The sequence below is a fragment of the Perca flavescens genome, chromosome 9 (assembly GCF_004354835.1).
Source record: "Perca flavescens isolate YP-PL-M2 chromosome 9, PFLA_1.0, whole genome shotgun sequence".
In the NCBI taxonomy this organism is placed as follows: domain Eukaryota; kingdom Metazoa; phylum Chordata; class Actinopteri; order Perciformes; family Percidae; genus Perca; species Perca flavescens.
In genome coordinates this window covers 9309826-9329822 of record NC_041339.1, presented here as the reverse complement: position 1 = coordinate 9329822, position 19997 = coordinate 9309826, and the positions used below count along the sequence as shown (strand labels likewise).

The 19997-nt window shown below is 42.1% G+C and overlaps 1 protein-coding gene across 1 annotated transcript in view; it reads left to right on the top strand.

The window, feature by feature from the left end:
* The window catches only part of mcf2l2 (MCF.2 cell line derived transforming sequence-like 2), a 210835-nt gene that overhangs the window by 24798 nt on the left and 166040 nt on the right, over nucleotides 1-19997 (top strand). Inside the window, exons 5-10 of the mRNA XM_028587646.1 lie at nucleotides 10248-10364; nucleotides 10484-10633; nucleotides 11308-11432; nucleotides 11544-11658; nucleotides 11960-12079; nucleotides 18624-18815. Coding sequence (XP_028443447.1) covers nucleotides 10248-10364; nucleotides 10484-10633; nucleotides 11308-11432; nucleotides 11544-11658; nucleotides 11960-12079; nucleotides 18624-18815 — 819 coding nt within the window. The remainder of the gene's footprint in view (nucleotides 1-10247; nucleotides 10365-10483; nucleotides 10634-11307; nucleotides 11433-11543; nucleotides 11659-11959; nucleotides 12080-18623; nucleotides 18816-19997) is intronic.

Genomic DNA, 19997 nt, shown 5'->3' with positions numbered 1-19997 from the left:
CTGTAGTGCATACACTTGTAGCTGTTATGTACCTTTGTAATTAGTCATTGTAAGTCACAAGCGCACGACCCCCCCCCCGTGGAAAAAAAAGTGGGCTCCCCCGAAGGCCACGGTGTAGTTCGAACACTGGTGGTAGCATGGGAGTAATACCATGGTAATGACTTGATAATGTTTTTTGAAGTAATTTTGCTTACTTAAGTTAATGTAAGGTTAAGGAGAACTTTGTATTTGTTTGTATATTTGATAGTAGGCAGTTTTAAGTAATTGCTGTATTTTGTGTTTTTGTTTTCTCTTTTCTTGTAAAGGTTTTCAACCTAACCAAATGAAAAACTTCTGATTATTTGCCTAATTGAACATGGAAAACTGTCTAAATAAATCAAAGAAGGAAGATTAAAGAAGAAATCATTTGAGTTGATTCCATTTAACCCTGTTGATGGCCAAGGCCTTTTTCAAGTTTGGGCAGAAGTAAAGTAAAGCCCCCTGTGAACTTGACAGTTGAAAACCAACGGCATAGTGGAAGAAAAAATTGTGAAAGATCTTCGCCTGTCAAACTATAGCACAGCGGACGATGTTTTCAGAGTGCTAGCTAATAGGTATGGTAATATCTGCCATTGCTCTAGAGATTGTTGAAGAGCTTGAGAAGATTCCGCCTGTTAAAGGAAATCAGCCAAGAAAAGTAGTAGACCTTATCCAGACCATAGAGAAAGCGCTCGCTAATCTCACAGATCCAGGAAGTACTGGCGCCATCAAAAACCCACTGGTGGTGAAGTTTTTAGAGAGCAAGCTTCCGGAGTTTGTGAAGAAGGACTGGCTGATGTTCATGGTGGATCCTAGCAACGGTGTTACTCCAGACAACCACATTGACATGCTCCTAGCTTTTCTGAAGAAGCAGGAGGAGATCTTCGAGAGGCTAGAGCAACTACGAATCACAGACAAGCCAGAGAAGCCAGACCAAGCAGAAAGGAAGTTCAACAAGAAATATGCCTTGACTAAAGCCATGAAGAAAGAGGATTCTGAGAAAGGGTGCATTATCTGTGTAGATGAGAAACATAAGGACAGGATTTTCTTCTGCAAGAAGTTCAAGGGTCTGAAGCTATCAGGAAAGGAAGCTGCTGTGAAAAGGACTGGTGCATGCAGGGAGTGTTTGGGATGCCACAAGTATCATGACGGCTGCAGAGACACTTATCTGTGCAGGAATGCAGACTGCAGGAAGAGAGGCTCCTCAGATCACCACTTCTTTCTCTGTCCACGAGGAAACAACAAGAGGCGTGAACTTGAGAGACATCAGACAGATGACAGAGACAAAAAGGGCTTAACTGAGGAACAGAAGAAATTCCTGGGTGAACTTACACCAGAGTTAGCTGAGAGATGCAGAAAAGCCTTCACCAATAAGGCGTCAAAGGTCAGCTGTCCAGCCAAGTGCCAGGTGAGCCTCCTCAAAGAAGGTGGATTGAGAGAACTCCCCGTCATTATGATGTTGATGGAAGTGACCGCTAATGCAGGTCAAAAAATCGGAGCCCTGGTGGATCTGGCTTCAGATACCAATTATATAACTCATAAAGCAGCCAAAAGGTTAAATCTTAGGAGCGAGAAGATCACACTTGTTGTGCATGGAGTTGGTGGAACGGTTACCAAAGTAGCCACAAGGAGATACCTCCTCAGAGTTCGAATCAAAACCTCCAAGGGAACTGAGAGGGCCCATGAACTACTCTGTTATGGGCTGAAGGAGATCGCCAAAGTTCACCAAGTTGTTAGGCCTGAAGAGCTGAGGAGATTCTTCCCTGAAGTTGAACTTGAGGAGCTAAGGAGACCTGAGAATATTGAGTTGTTCATAAGTCACAGAGAAGGGAGACTTGCCCCACAAAGGGTGAAGGTTGTGGGAGATCTTGTCTTGGGGAAGAGTCCTCTTGGAAAGATGGTGGGTGGCGCACACCCTGATCTGTTTGAGCAAGTAAACGTGGCAGCACATGAGTCGAACACGCACTTTGCCCGTTCTATGAGAACAGCTGCCATCAAATATGAGGAGGTCCCTGCTGAGATCCCCTTCATGACGAAGACACTCCACATTCAAGACACCATCGCTGAAACTAGGCATACAGCCGCAACTCACCGCAAAGGAGGACAGCTACGTGGATGATGTCCTCACATCCCACAATGATGCAAACAGACTTAGCAAAGTGACCAAGGAGATTGAAGAGATTCTGCAAGCAGGTAGATTTTCTCTGAAGCCATGGGTCCAGTCTGCGCAAAGTAGTAGGCAAGAAAGTGGAGTAACAGACCTCACGGTGAGGACGCTCTCTGAGACGAACAAAATGCTTGTCCTGCCAAATCAGATGAAAGATGAGGACAATAAGGCATTAGGCATCGGGTATCTAGCAGAGGAAAACAAACTCTACATAATGTCATCAGTCAACTTCTCCAGAAGAAGAGGGAAGATGAGAACGGGCCAAGACCTGCTGATGGAGGAGGTGAGATCAAAAACACCTGATCCTCTCACTAGAAGACTACTGCTGAGTCAGGTTGCCGGGCTCTATGACCCAATCGGACTGGTCACACCACTAAAGCAGAAAGGTGCCATCCTCATTAGGAAAGCGTTCCAGGAAACAGGAAGTGGAAATCTGGCCCAAAACACCTGGGACAAGCCACTTTCTGAGGGCCTCAGGGAGGAGGCCACCAAGCTGTTTGAGGAGTATGCACAGCTGGGACAAGTAAAGTTTCATAGAAGCCTTACTCCACTAGGCTGGGCCATTACCTTCTCCGACGGCAGTGACAAGTCCTACGGAGCGGTTCTATACCTTAGATGGGAGACGGATGAAGGTATAGACATCAGGTTGCTGGAATCCAAGGCCAAGCTGACGCCACTGGACTAGAAGGGCAGTGCTGTGAAAGCTGAAGTCTGTGGCACTGTGTTTGCAGCCGGATTGAAAAAGTACGTGGAGAGGCATGGCTGAATGGAGATAGAGCACTGGTTTCACCTAGTGGACAGCCAGACAGTATTGGGAGCCATTCGGCGAGACAGCTATGGCTACCAAACATTCTTTGCCAACAGGATAGGAGAAATCCAGAAGTCTGTGTCAGTTGAGGACTGGTGGTGGATCCCAGGGAACCTCAATATAGCAGACATCATTACTAGGGGAGCTGCTCTGAAGGATTTGCAAGAGACATGGCAAAGTGGACCAGAGTTTTTGAGGAGGCCATTAGAAGAATGGCCAATAAAGTCAGCTAGGGAAGTGGTAACTGACGCCAGGGACAGCATTAGTAAGCTACATAGGAAGGCCTTTTCAGCAGTAGTAACAAGAGGTCAAGTGAAGAGATGCCGCGGGGTCACCTCCCAGGAGCACACCAAAACTGAAGCAGGTTGAAGCCGCAATGAGGAAAACACTTTCCAGTTCAGCTGTCAAAAATCTTTTGGAAGTGAAGAGATTTAGCTGCTTGTCCAGGCTGGTGAATGTTGTTGCTTGGGTACGACAGGCTGCTGACAGCTGGCTAGGCCTGAAATATCAGACCCAAAAGAGATCAAAGTGGAAGGCATCCCCCTCAAAAGAAGAAGTTCTTGTTCTCGATGTTGAAAACTCCAACTATGCCTTCAGAACTCTCTCCTTGGCATCTCAAGAAGGCATAACATTCCCTGATACTATGCTCAACTGGCTAGTGGTGGTTAAGCACAAAGATGGACTCCTTCTCTGCGGCGGCAGAATCCAGGCATTCAGAGAAGACAAATCGTTTGTGCCCATTCTCCCTCAAGAAGCATGGATTTCTACACTGCTTGCGCGAGAGGCACACAATGTCAATCATGAGAGTATAGCAGGAACACTGTTGAGGATGAGGAGAAAAGCCTGGGTGGTTAAGGGAAGAAGGATAGCCAAAAAAGTAGTGGACAGTTGTGTCATCTGCAGGAAAGCGAGAGGAGAGAGATGCCAGCAAATAATGAGCGACCTGCCGCCTGAGCGGACCGCACCAGCAGCTCCATATCAGTTCACTGCCGGGGACCTATTTGGGCCATATGAAGTGAAAGATGAGGTAAAGAAGAGAGCGAGGCTGAAAGTGTGAGGTATCGTGTTCAGTTGCATGGCATCCAGAGCCATTCATGCTGATATTGTCAGTGATATGTCTGCAGAAGGATTTCTGCTGGCCTATCAGAGATTTACGTCGCTGAGGGGAACCCCCAGCAAGTTATGGTCTGACCCAGGCACCAACTTTGTCGGGGGCAAACCTGCCCTTGAAGACCTGTATCGGTTCCTGGAGCACCTGGAAAGATCAGGGGTGGAGGAAAAGGCGGCCAAGCATGGCACAAAGTGGTCCTGAAAGATCCATCCAGCTGACTCGCCCCATAGAAATGGAGCAGCTGAGGCAGCAGTGCGAACTGTAAAGAGAGCCCTCCAGAATGTACGTGGCAATGGAGTCTTCACATGGGGAGAATTCCAGACTTTTGTATATATGGCAGCCAATCTGGCCAACGAGAGGCCTGTAGATGCGAGAGCACAAATCCAGGAGGATTGTGTGGAGTATATCACTCCAAACTCTCTCCTGCTGGGGCGAGCGAGGTTGAGGGAAGACTCAGGAGACTTCCAGTTTGAGGGTTACCCATACAAAAGGCTGAGAGTGATCCAGTCAGAGGTGAATAAATTCTGGAAGAAGTGGTGTCAATTGGCAGGCCCGAACCTCTTCGTCAGAAGCAAATGGCACACAAAGGAGAGGAATGTTGCAGTAGGAGACGTTGTTTGGCTTGCGGATCAGAATGCCTTAAGAGGTCAGTTCAAACTAGGCAGAGTGATCAGTGTGTGTCCTGACGAGAAAGGAGTTGTGCGAGACGTCAAGAGTCACGACGTTTCCCAGCTATCCGGTCATGATCAAGAAGCCGTCCCATGAAGAACATAGCAGGAGTACGCCAGAAACGAAGAAGCTTTCCAACAAAATCCCTGCAACAATCCTACACAGAGACGTTAGGCGTCTTGTTGTGTTGATTACAGTGGAGGAGCAATGAAGATAAGATCCGGCACGATCCAAAGAAACTTGACGTGACCTCCTTCGGTTCTGGAACCAGGAGCTCAAGTGGGAGGTGTGCTGTTAGATCACAAATGGAGAGACTTTTGGTTTGAGAAAAAGAGACTTTTATTTTGAAAAAGGAAGTTGAGACTTTCCAGTCCTCATGCCAGAAATCAGGAAGTGCAGAGTTATTTTCAAGTACATGCAGTGAGAGGCTGTGAAGCACATGTTGTGAGCTGCTGTTGAAAATAGATGAAGTGGGGAAGGACTTTACTTGCTGGGCATTTCCAGGTATGCTACTGGTGAGATAATGGTTTGATGTTGATATTTGTCAAAAGTTTAATGTTAAATGCAAATGTTGATGGTGAAATTGCTAAAGTTAATGTAGTCAATTGTCAATGTTAGTTCATGTAACAGTGTGATAGTGGTAGCATGGGAGTAATACCATGGTAATGACTTGATAATGTTTTTTGAAGTAATGTTGCTTATTGAAGTTAATGTAAGGTTAAGGAGAACTTTATATTTGTTTGTATATTTGATAGTAGGCAGTTTTAAGTAATTGCTGTATTTTGTGTTTTGTTTTCTCTTTTCTTGTAAAGGTTTTCAACCTAACCAAATAAAAAACTTCTGATTATTTGCCTAATTGAACATGGAAAACTGTCTAAATAAAGCAAAGAAGGAAGATTAAAGAAGAACTCATTTGAGTTGATTCCATTTAACCATGTTGATGGCCAAGGCCTTTTTCAAATTTGGGCAGAAGTAAAGTAAAGCCCCCTGTGAACTTGACATTCATCAAAAAATATAGCCTAAAGGCCATTTTATAGTCGTGCGTAAAATCAATGGCGTAGCCCCGCAGACCCCTGCAGACCCGTCTGCGTCTACGGCGGACCCTACGCCGTAGCCTGATGCGCACCTCTCGAAAAATGTAACTACACGTCAAGTCGACGCAGACCGCAAGGACTGTGATTGGTCAGTTAATACATCGTTTCCGGCGTGTAGCTTTTCTGGTTTTCCCGTCCCTCTATAACGCCATTGTTTTGCCCGGAGTTGTTTGTTTCGTAAAAACAACGATGGATCAAGTTGAGGAGCGTCTTATAGAAGAAGTAAGAAAGTACGACCATCTTTATAACTCGTCTTCGGTGCACTACAAAGATTGCCAGATGGCAAATAATTCATGGAGGGAAATTTCCCAAAATGTTGGACTGGACATCACGGAGTGCATGAAGTGGTGGAAAAGCCTGCGGGACAAATTTGTTCGTCTCCGCAAAAAGCTTGCACCAAGAAGCGTGACCCAAGTGTCAAAAAGGTGCCTGCTTTATACCATTTTCTGTCCTGGCTGGCACTCCAGGCTGGCACCCCATGTCAAGCACCGGGACACGGAGTCGAATTTCGAATCTAAGGTAAATATAAGTTCATTGTTTACCTCTGTTTTGTGTGGGCTACTAAGCTAGCTAGCTAACAATGCTATCAGGTTGTCCAAATACATGTTGCCATGTTACATAGTCTGTAACGTCTGTGCAAACAAAATGTAACATAACATAGCATGCTGAAAATGTTGGTTTGATAATACTGTTTTTATAGCGCTAAGTTCCTTGTTTACCTCTGTTTATGTGGGCTACTAAGCTAGCTAACAATGCTATCAGGTTGTCCATATACGTGTCACCATGGTACATAGTACAGTCTGTAAATGTTGTTGTGATATGCTGTTTTCATAGCGCTGCTAATTCCATATCTTATAACAGACTTCTAGTCGCAAATCACACTGCATAGACCACAAATGTACTTGCACAGACAAAGACCAACCAACTCTCTCTTTGTCTTTCACAGGAACAGACCTCAACAACATCCTCAGATTCCAACTCTGTGCCATCCACTTCACCTACTGAGCCATCCTCAGTGCCCCCCCAGCCACCAGCCATTGTCCACCCAAACACCACCTGTGCCTGCTGTGTGTGGGTCCCCACTTTCAATGCTGCCAGAGTCACCTGTGTCCCGAGTGGGGTTGAAACGGAAGAGGAACCCGGATGACTGGCTGGTAAAGCAGATGGCGCAGCTAGATGAACGCCGGATGGACCTCCAAGAGAAGCTGGTGCAGGACACCGGCAATGAGTGCAGCAGATTTGGCCAGACAGTTGCTGATCTGCTACGGAGGGTGCTAGAGGGCTGGAGGTCTGATGTCATGTTCAATGTGCACAAGATGCTGTATGACAGCAGACAGCCGCTTGACTGAACATTTGCCCACTTCTACTGATACTTTTGTAAATAGTTAAAATTTTCATATGTTAAAGATTTCTTTTACTTAAACCGTTGCCGTTTGTTTTTGGCACTTTACTTATTTTTACATTTAATAAATCCAAGTTTGTTTTGAAATAAGTTTGTTTATTTACAATTCAACATTCATGGTTACATCATGGTATCATAATCAGAAAAAGCTTCATTGCCAAGTACGTTTTTTACATGAGTAACTTAAGAACCTGGTGTTGTATGTACATGTCACACATTCTCTAAATGTAAGAAGGTTATAATTAAGAATTAGAATATAAACAAAATATAACATATATACACAGAGCAGTACAGCAGAGTACAGTGGCATGTAGAGCCAGAGGTGGAGTGTGTATATATATCACTCATTGACCAAGTGTGCCACGGCACACTACATCATCCTGCCATGGCACAGTTCCATGTGGAGACTGAAAAAAGGCCTTCAGGTCATTCCGAACAGCTATGGCAGCTCGGGTGGAACGGGCCCTGGACATCCGTGTTGGATCTACAGAGGCAAAGTTTGTGTCATCTGCCACCATTCTGCGCCACTCTCCAGGCTGCACCGTTCCATCAGAGTCACAGTCTGCAAAATGTGGGGGTACGTATTGGCTCCCTGGGGTGCTCGCTTCGTCTGTGTAGGTGAGGTAGTTGTGCAGTACCACACAGCCATGATGCCAAAGGTATTTGCAATCACCCGCCTTGCTCTGGAGTGGCGGTAGTTGTAGATTTGTTTTTCCCTGGTCATGTTCACTCCTGTTAGGAAAACAGAGTATTAATCAATGTACCACAATCAGAATCAGCTTTATTGGCCAGGTTTGCGTTAACAAACAAGGAATTTGACTCTGGTAATCTTTTGCTCTCAAAGTACAACACTGACTTAACATATAAAGAACAATGAGTAAAAAACAGAATGTACAGTAAGAAATATATAACCAAAAAAGAATACTGTTAAGTATGCAGTATAACAATGCAATTTACAAAAAATATCCAATAACAGAGAGGGATCAATCAATCATAAGGTATAACAAACATGTTATGAAGCCACAATGTACTATGCTTTAATTAATTGTATTTACATACCTGGAAAAGGACACATGAGATTGCAGTGTAGGGGGAAGGCAGCATCAGCAACGATAACATGGGGGATTTGGACTCCGGTCCCAGGAAGTTGAGCTGGTTGGGGTAGATTCAACTGGTGGTCCAGCAGCATCGACCCAAATGCACTCTCTTTGAAAACGCCACCATCGCTCTGCCGTCCATATCCTCCCACGTCCACCATTGTAAACCGATACCTGGCATCACATGTTGCCATTAGAACAATGGAGTGAGCCCCTTTGTAACTAAAATAGTCACATGTGGTGGTGCCTTGACGTTAACGTGTTTCCCGTTGAGGCTTCCAACGCAGTTCAGGAAGTTCCAAAGTCGCCAAAAATCTGAAGCCATGGCTTCCCACTGGTTGGTTGAAAGGCAGGGCAAATATTCGGGCTGCAGTGCAGTCCACAGCGCTTTGCAGACCTCCGATACTATGGAGGACACTGTGCTTGCTGCCATTTTGTAGCCAAACCCTGTGATCTGTTGGCTTGCACCGGAAGATAAAATCTTCAAAGTCACGGCCAGTCTCTGAGCGACGTCAATAGGCATACGGTGTGTGCTCTAATGGTGTATTAAAGGTTTTAAACGACGAGCAAGATGGTCAAATCGTCCTTTCGACATCCGAAAATACTTGAAGTGCATTTCTTCATCCAAGTTCCTCAGCGGTTGAACAACCGTAACAAATTCGCCCATTGTTGGCCTCTCTTCGTTCACTGGTCGTACATACCAACTTGCCGACGTCTTATTTTCCTTCTGCGATTTAACATTTGCAATAAAATCATTTGTTGTTCAATGTCGATCATCTCCAGCTCCAACAACACTCTCTCTCTTTCGCTCGCCATTTCCGGAAATGAAAAAAGTGGAAACAAAACAAACTATCAAAAAGAGTTTCATGATTGACCCTCCGGAAACCACACACCCTCTAGCGTCCTGGCGGTGAAATGCACCACGTTGCAAAGAAATATGTTCAACCCCGACACAGAACTCAACAACTGTAAAATGGCCTTAAGCCTACCTAGATGCGCATGCGCGAGCGGTGCTCGATGGTCAACTTACAACGAGATTAAGCAGCTGAACAAGAATACGGCCGTGTTCCCATTGTTTTCATCTCACCTCCGCCAAGACAAAATAGACATGCCATTTAAAAATTCTTTCATTTATTGTCAGAATTATCATGTTTTCAAAAACATCACTTTCATCAAATTTCATGAAACAATTCCATAATGTTTCCAGTAGGCAACTGACTACAAGCAGGCACATCCGGACACAAACAAGCAGGCTTATGTGCCGGGGCTGAGCCCCGGAGAGCTCTGGCCCAATTTAACCACTGCCTGTATGCAAAAATATTAAAATACACAATTTTTAGAATAACTAAATATTTAGAATAGCGAAAATAATATTTGTATATTTGTAATGCATAAGAAAAACTGCATGATTTTTGTCTCAAACTGGATAGGATTAGCATAACGGAGAGACCCAAAGAAACCATTTTCACGGTTGGTATCAATGGATGCCTTATGTCATCTTGTTTCATATGATACCAATTTCTTTACTCCAGTTCAAATACAGCCTGATAACAACAGTGGTATTGTCCGAGATTGCGACGGTCTGGCTGGTCTCTAAGGGTTAACACTGGTCTGATACTATGAGCCAATCAGCTGGCCAGTCCACCTGGAATTTTCTGGGTGCACTCAATGGCCAGTCCGGGCAACTTTAGGTTGCTTCCTCTTGAGCAACAGACAACAGACATTATCACAGGCCGAGACCCTTAAAGAGACACTGACAAGACCTTTCTTTTTAATTTAGACTAGTTTGCTACTTAACTCATTATGGCTACCATAGTCTCACTGTTACATGATGTAGGTCATGATCAAGCACTTAAAGTGATGTATTGAATGTGTTTGCAGATTGTGATGCTGAACTCTCTGTCAGACCTGCATGGCTATGTAGATAAAAGCCAGTTAACCCGGGAGCTAGGAGGAAGCCTGGAGTACTGTCACAGTCAGTGGATACACCACCGAACTGTGAGTCATACATTACTAAATACTGTATACCATAATTTTAATACTAGTGACATGACAATTTCCAAAATGAAGTTGCATTCTAGGATGATGCAGAGTCACTTGTGGATCTTTTTCTCTAGGCTGTAGAGAACTTTGCCATGACAGTGAAAACCACAGCACAGATGTTACAGAAGTTTGGGACAGACCTGGCAGAGACAGAGCTGCCTAATGATGTCCAGTGCACCAAAGACCTGCTCATAGCACACACTGACAAACACAACAACCTCAAGGTGATTTAGTAGATTTAATACACCAACACATGCTAACACAGGCAGTATATGCATGCATGACAACTAGGGCTGTCAGTCGATTAAAATATTTAATCGCAATAAATAGCATGATTGTCTATAGTTAATTGTAATTTATTGCCAATCAATCACACATTTTTTTTTTATCTGTTTAAAATATACCTTAAAGGGCAACTACCATTTTTTTTCAACCTGGACCCTATTTTCCTATGTTTTTGTGTCTAAATGACGGATGGGGACAACAATCTTTGACATTGGTCCATTATTAAGCAAGTGTGAGTTAATAGGGCAATTGTCCAGCTTGTATCTACCTTCACAAAAGTGCTCGTTTTGCATCTCATCCTTTCCATAATGTTGTCAGACACTTAGAATATTAAGGTAAAGGTGAAGCTGGACAAGTGCCCTATTAACTTACATTGTAACTTGTTTTGCTGCTGCCGACTGCAGCAAGCTTGCTTAATACTGGACCAATTTCAAAGATTGTTGTTCCCATCAGTCACTTAGACACAAAAACAGAAAAATTGGGTCCAGGTTGATTAAAAACGGTAGTTACCCTTATGCACAACAATTTGTTAGGACCTTGAACACACACATTTGTCTGCTGTTTTAAAGGTGATATTTATGTTATTTCCAATGCTTATATGTCTTTAAACCAGGATGAACTGAAGCTAGCTTTGAAGCAGGGCACCACCTTGTTAGATTGTATCAAGGAGCAGGCAGCCAAGTCAGAGAACCACAAACTCAACCCAGACGAGATGGAGAACCAAACAACTGTGGAAAGGTGACAAAGCTTTTCTTCTATATTATATAATGCATCTCAGTCTATATTATGGCAATGTTGTCCCATAGTGACTCAGTATGTTTGTAATGAAGTTCCTGTTGTGTGTTTCAGGCTCCTAGCCCAGCTGGATGAGACAGAGAACGCCTTTGAACAGTTCTGGTGTAAACACCATCTGAAACTGGAGCAGTGTCTGCAGCTACGCCACTTTGAACAGGACTTCAGAGAGGTATATCTGTAGCTCTGTCTGTCTGTCTCTCTGTCTGCCTGGCCTGCAACCTTTGGATCTCGTCTTTGTCTCTTCTTCATACAGCTTCAAAAACTACTTGCAATGACTCTGTTTACCGTCCTTCCAGACACCTCATGTTCAAAAATGTTCTCGGAGTTTGCATTATGTCTACCATTGATCATATGATATGATCATTTGAATAGATATGAGAAAATAAATATTATTCCAGCGTGGATAAGTGGGTAACATAATGATTTTCGCAGTCTTTTATATTCTGTCTGTCCCCTCTTTGGTTCTCCAGATGAAAGTGTCTCTAGACAGTTTGATGGACAGTCTAACCAGCCTACCAGATACCGGGGATTGTGTGGCCAGAGTTGAACACCTGCTAAAGGACCTGAAAAAACTAGAGGAGAAGGCTCTGGTCAGTCAACAAACACACGCACGCACGCACGCACGCACGCACACACACACACACACACACACACACACACACACACACACACACACACACACACACACACACACACACACACACACACACACACACACACAGCCACATATAGGCTAGAGGAGAGAGAGAGAGCCTATAGGAGAAGGATCGCTTTGTGACCGGCACGGAGAAATAAGTGCCCGGTGTGTTTTCACTGTCACAGTAAAAGACGGCATACTACTGCGATGCGGAACGATGTGCTAGCAAAACTGCACGAAGGACACCAGGGTGTGGAGAAGTGCAGAAGCCGTGCTCGTCAGTTTGTGGCTTGGACTCAGTCAGCAAGTGAACTACAGTTTTTTTCCGATTGCTAAACAACAGTGGGCACAACTGGAGTCACGTGTGCAAAACTCAAACTACAGTCTGCACTACCAACAGTCACCTGAGCTAAACAGTTCACATCACCTGCAAAACAGGCTCAGTGCAGCCAAACACACTGAGGGTAAAAACACTAGCATCAAACACCAATACAGAAATTACTAACTTTTTCATCTTAACAGTTTGAACAATTTGAGTGACTTGACACTACTCAATAGTTTATTTAAGGAAAAAATATAGATTGTATAGCATACCAATTTTTACATAAGGTAAAAAAGAAGGAATGAAAATCAGCAGGTTTCTTCAATAAAGTATTTTGTCTCTAGTAATTTATGGAATTACTGGGGAAAAAAACTAAAGGTACATACGTAACAGTACCAAAGAATATTGTGACTAATCCTGCCTCGCTCCAGCATCATGTGGCAAGTTTTCTTCATCACATTGGATGTCTGCATCATCTCTAAATAAAAATGAATGTGGTGTTTCTATTGCTTTCACCGCCATTACTTTCTGAAAAACAGTAAGAACACAGTTTTACCACTGTAAAGATATAGTGTTTTTCACTTTTTGTTATAGCTGTGTACATAACCTCAGACATCTTACCTGGACATGTTGGTATCTTTGCTCTTTTACCTGTTTCTCTCAAACTGTATAGTGTATAATTGTTTCATTCTTATTTGGTGTTTGTATACAAAAAAAGGCTTTCTGAGCTTTTTCTGTATAAATACCGTATATGTTCACTAACTAGTCTAAAATAAGACACCTACTTAGGCTTTCAGCTAAAATTGCAATCAGCAGTGTTTGATAGGCACCAGACTGAAATCTATTGTTTTGAATGTGTGGTTAACAGTTTTGACAGCAGTGTGTTAGCATTTGAACAAAGTGCTGTAAATCTACAGTGTTGTGCACGTTGTGGTTAAAGTCATGGGATAAGTGTGTAGAGTTTTGAAAACTGTGTTCAAGCAATGAAAAACGAATTAGAGTTTGGTCCATATGAACTGCTGCTGTGCAGACTGTAGTTAGAGTTTTGCACATGTGACTCTAGTTGTGCCCACTGTCGTTTAGCAATCGAAAAAAACTGTAAATGGTGCTCAACTGCAGAGCATGCATACAAGAGCGGAGAAATCACAAAGAGCCACTCATGCCATCAGAACGCCCTGAAAGACAAAAAGAAAGCAAAAGTTGGGGGCAGACCTGTCTCCGACCTGGTCAACATGATACGATAAATGTAACTGTAGGAAGCTCACTCCCTCATACAGTAGGCTACACATCAAATATGGTAAGAACAGCTGATTTCTCAGGCCACCGTAAATGGCTTCAGTTTCGCTCCGTATAGTGTACTGCTGTATTTATCCTTTTGAAGATACTGAACAAAATGTTGAAATCAAAAACGCGGCCCTTGGAGATATTAAGCAGCATATGCTCCATGGTGAAGACGCCGCTGTAAAGGACCAAGGTGGCCGATATTGGTAAAATATTTGCAGCACTAGTGCACTAGCACTAGAAAAGCTTGGCTGAGCTAGAAAGTCTGAAGGAAATTCGCAGGGAGTTGCTGGAGATTGAGGGAGAAATTGAGATTAAGCGTGCGTACAGAACCACCGACTAGCATGCCCAGAGAGGAGGCAGACCCAGGACCATTCTGCCGAGATTCTTAAGAGCTTAAGGAACCTGGTGTTGCGGGCGGATAGAAGCAAGGGCAAGCTGAACTGGCAAAGCAATAACATAATGCTTTTCCTGGATTACTCCAAAGTCACACAGATGAAGCGTGAGAGGTTCAAGGAGTGTAAGAAAAAGCTTCATTAGAGAGAGGTGAGATTCAGAATCCTGTAAACTTTTTTTTCTCTGCTTTCTCGTGGACTGACGCTAATATAGGTCACCGGCTGGGACCCTACTTGGACATATTTACTTTTATATATATAAAAAAAACTTTGAAGGGAGTTGATATTTTAATTTTAATATATGGGGGGGCTGGGGAATCCCATCAAGGTTATGTTCAGTCTTAAATAACAACAACATGATGTGATATTTGAAGAAATGCATAAATCTAGTAGATACACTGATTAGCAAGCACCTGCAATTTAAATTAATTAAACAAATTAAGGATAATTCTGAAAATTTATCATTCTGGCTGAAATACAAGGGCAAGAACTAATTCTGGCTAACATATATGCACCTAATGTAGATGGTCAGGCATTTTCTTTTATAGATTTGGAAAAGAAATTACAAGCTGTAGGGAACCACAATATTGTTCTAGGGGGCAGTTCTGGACTAAAGTGGGGTTGCTGCACGCATTTTCGCTAGATACATAAAACAGAGGGAATTCCACTATCTCCACTATTTCTGCAGTTAGATCCAATTCTGGAGATGTTTTTACAGCATCTGTAGATATTAACAAGATTTTTAAAGAATTTGACACTGATCTCTATAGGTCATTATTTACCTGTACTGATGAAGAAATGTTTTCCTTTATAGAGCAACTAGGGCTTCCTAAACTGACAAAAGAGCAAAAAGAACTCCTTGATGCTGATTTGACTATAGAAGAAATTAAAGAGGTAACGGGGCCCTGCCTGCAGGCAAGGCCCCAGGCCCAATTTTTTAGGAATTTTGCAACTGAACTGGCTCCACTTCTGTTAAAGAGATATAGAGAGGCAAAATTAAAGCATGTACATCTATTCTAGTAGACCCCAAAAGTAGGGCCTCTTTAAATCAACAACAATCTTCACACTAAACTGAAAAAGGCTGTTGCTGCTATTTTGTTAATTCTACAGGAAAAAAAACTGCATAAATAATGAAAACATTATCATTAGATGAAGAGCCTACTAGTTACTGTTTAGGCAGGACACCTTTTTCATGTGGTGGTCGATTATTAGAGTTTGGTCTATTTTACTTCCATGTCCTCTATTACTCTAATGGAAAGAAACCTTCCAATATGCACATTTAGATCTTGTTTGTTTCATGCCTACTAATCTCCACCTGTGTGCATCTAGATTTCTTCTAAATTAACCAAACCAGCTAATCTGCATATTTAAACATACATTTTCATGTTCTGACAACAATGCTAAAGCCAGTATTTTCTCCTTTGAAATTTCCGTTCCGTGACGGAATGTCTGTTTGTGTTTTGGCCTGTGTTGTTGTTATCAACTGCCCATTTTGACAGCCAGGCCAGGTTGCTAGATATACCTGTAAAAGTGCAAACCCAGCGTGCTACAGCGGTAGTACACTCATGGAAGCAGCAAACAAACGAACGGGATCAACGGAGATAGATTCTACCCAACCTAAAATAACCTTGGCATGTTTCTAACATTTGCATGACCAAAGAGGCAACAAAACCCAGATAAATATTGGAGATGTATTTGAAAGATGGAGACAGCTTTGAGCCCAAAAAGAAGCAGGGGTGGCTAACAGGTTAGCATTAAGCTTTAGGTTAATTTATCACAGGATTATACTAGGGACGGGCATTTTAAGTCATTTCAACATTTGTGTAGTCACATTGAATTAAATAGAGTAGCCTACTTAAGTTGGTTACTTGCAAAAACAATTGAGACTAGCCAGTAAAGTGATCTTGACTGGTCTTTGCTAAAGCCGCCATGCTAACACACTTAAACTGCTAACGTTACCAGTAGGCTAGTGACAAATGGTCAAAAAGGGCTTTAGTTTTTTTTCACCTCATACATTGAGTGAAAGAACACCCTGATTTGTCATGCTATATTTACATATTTGGTATTGCTGGATTCAGCACAACCCTATCTTTCCAACAAGCCATGATATGTGTTTCTATGATAATCCCTGGCAAAGTAACCACAAAGTAAATTAAACCATTCTGCATAGATATTCATTTTTTGCACGTTCGCCTATTTTAGGTATGTGTTTATAGGTCTCTATTTATTCCATACATCAAGATATTCACATCCTGTCTTTTCTAGTAGGTAAGGCAACTTCCTGACTACAAACATGCCAAGTTTCAAAGCTCTCTGAGCTTGTATGATTGATCTGCATTAGTTTATATGCCTTAACTCCCATACGGACAGGCTATATTTTAGTCCTTTTTTGGTTTTGGGGTGCATAAAAATATCTGTTAATTTAACAATCTTAGCAGTAAAATATTTTTAGCCAAGAATCCATTTCATATATGGGAGACCTTAGAGATGAGGAAAAACATTGTTGGGTTTAGTTCTACCTCCGGTAGGTGTATCTAAAAAATTTGGGGGCATTGTCACTAGCCTACAGAGGACCAGGCAAGCGGGCCGCAACTGTTTAAAACGTGTAGCCTGTTCAGCGGCCGTAGCCGACAAACGGTGAGTAATTTTAAGCCAAGAAAGAGTGGCTGTAAATCAGGTAGAGAGGACCGTGAGTTTGTGCTGTTTTTAGCGGTTGTTGATGTAATTTTAAGCCGAGACAGTGTGTCTGTCAGTGGAGTAGGGAGGATGGTGAGGTAGTGGTGTTTTTAGGGGTTGCTGTCGTAATTTTAAGCCAAGAAAGTGTGGCTGTCAGTTGAGTAGAGAGAACGGCAAGGTCGTGATGTTTTAGTGGTTGTTGCAATAATTTTAATCCGAAATAGGGTGGGTCAGTCGGGTACAGAGCGCCACGCAAGCACGTCAACATAGCCAGCATCTAACTGTTAGCTACTCCGCTGTGCTGTGGAGTAATGTTTGGCTATGTGATACTAGCGTCTAGCAACATTGTTGGATGCTGCGTTCCCCGGAGGGGCCGGGGGAGACAACTCTTTCCAGAATTTAGAATTTGGGCTGCAGTAGCCATTTTAAACGTGAGCTGTCAGTGTTCCATATTGCGGCGCCTTTAATGTTATTTTGCATATCAATGTGGCGATTGTGATGACGTCAGACAATTTTTTTTTCCTGTATTCACCTGTAGTGTCTCCATTAACAGGTAATTTCGGGGTTTTTTTTCAACCTGGACCCCATTTCCCCATGCGTTTGTGTCTATTAGTCTGAGTTAAACAAAAATCTTTGAAATTGGTCCAGCATTTAACGAGATCACAGTGACTGGCTGGCGCCGAACCGAGCTGAAACATAATCTAATGGGGCAATTGTGCACCCTTGATTTTTGTTCACTAAAAGTGATCGTTTTTGCGATTGACAGGCTCAGATTGTTACTAAAAGTGTCTGACAACATTATCGATCTTGTCCGAAGACAGCAGTGTCAAGTGTCCTACGTGAGTGGGATGAAAAGCGTTCCGGTAGGAACTTGCCGTTTTGGAGTACAGAAATTATAGGCTTGTGTTATCTATAAAAGAGTTTTAGTACATTAGCCTGTAGGACCGTGATATATTGCCTTAGCTAAACCTTAGCTAACTTAGTACATTAGCTAGTACCTCATGCATGTTAACAAGACACAAGTTAACTATATTTGCTTTTGTCTTTTGGCTAATTAGCTGTAAATTCGTGGCACTGGTTGCTTAGTCTTTTGTAAATCACAACTCACGTCCACACAAGCCAAGAAAAACACAACTGGGAGCTGGAAGGTGCTGCTGCTGTCTGCCTTTCTGTGATCTGATGTGCCAATGTGTGTGCTCTGCAGCAGGGAGGCGGCCATTGGAACTCGACAAAGTCTCATCTCCCGCCCAGATATTTTCATTTAAAAAATATTTTTTTTGTCTATTTGTGTAGTGTGCACGTGCTTTTAAGCATACCAATGCCTTTTGTGGTGATCATTGCTTCTTTGTCCCTACTCAGCTTAGTTCATTGCCGTTTGCCGAAATTTTTATTTCTTGTTCCAGAACTTCCATTACCAGCCAAGAACAGAGCAAGCAATACACCCATATTACAGTTCAATGTGTGGCGACATCACAGGTGATATTCAATATTGTCAGTGATGTCCAATGTGTTCTTTATCCTTAAGTAATCCAAAACACTCAAGACTCAAATGTTAATTCCTTTACTGGAGACTTAATCATTGCCACCTGGAAATCTAATGTCCAAGCAATGCTTTATTACATAACAACTTAGCACAAGCTCAATTATGACATCACTTTATAATAGCTCTTAACCTTTGACAAGAAAAAAGTCACACATTTGCATTTTGTAAAGCATTGTAAACAGCAAAGTGTCATCACATTTAACTTGGTAGACACTGCTGGACATGAAACAAGATGTAATGTAAAAATACCATAATATACTCTGAATTGTTTTTCTTCCAGCCCACACTAGAAAAGGCCCAGCTCCATGCACTGCACGGTGACCAGCTGATCCAGAGTAACCACTACGCTGTGGACTCTATTCGACCCAAATGTGTGGAGCTCCGACGGGTCTGTGATGATTTCAGCAATGAATCAAAAAAAAAGACGGATGTCTTGTCCAAATCACTGCAGATACACATGGGCATTGATAAGGTAAGGATATGATATGACTTAACATATCTACAGATGTAACATCAAGAAACACAAGTTAGATTCCCTGCACTTGGATGTAGATGTTTTTATTTTATTTTTTTGACTTTGGATCAACCTTTGCCTAATTCCTGGTTCTGCATTATTTCCTGGTTCCACTTTGATTTACTGTAGTTTTACATAAAAAAGAAATCCTGTAAAATGAGGGATTATAGGCGACATTTCAGGTGCACTCATTTTCAGACTGACGGCTAAATGAAGTGGTTAGATAATCTGGATTAACTGTTGGCTTGTTTATTTATAGTCAGACTTTATTGTCACAATGTGTTAACAATCTCAGCAATTACTTTGGTGAGCACAGTGTCAACACAACTGATAGCAATGATGGCCAAAACTACCAAATTAAGACCGAAATTGTAATGAGTCAGAATAAATAAAGTAACCCCAGGCTTTGTTTTTAGTAATGTGACCCACAGGGATGTGCACAGACATTTTTGGGTGGCAGGGGCTCAAGAAAAAAAATATTCCTAATAGTTAATAAATAGTGCTGTCAAACAATTAAAATATTTAATCGTGATTAATCGCATTAATGTTAGTTAATTTGCAATTAATCGCACATTTTTATCTATTCTGAATGTCCCTTGATTTCTTTTTGTCCCATTATCCCAGCATGTGAAAAAAACTACAAAGTTTGCTAGGCCAAAAAAAACGTTACTCTCGCGATAAATACATTAACGCCGTTAAAATGTAAAAATAAAACATAACGCGTTTAACTGACAGCACTATTAATAAATAGTTATTTATTTGAAATTTAAACAAAACGTTAAATATATTGACACAACTCTGACGACCTTACCAATTTATCTTATTTCCCTTACGCAATTGTGTAATAGATTTAATAAATATTCAACTAAATAATCAATTCACACAGAGACTTTTTAGTTTTTACCAGCTTAATCACAAACAGCATAGGACACTCTGCCACAATGTGCATGTTTTCTATGCTACTAGTTTCAAGTATATATTTAGAATAAGTGACTGCACCAAGGAGAGGGACATAGTTTTTTTTTTTTTTTGCAAATGGCAATAAATCATTTTTATTCTTTTGGTGCTATTGGAATAAATAACACTTCAAAAAATATTTTTGAAAAATCTCAACAAAAATCTTCACATTAAACTGAAAAA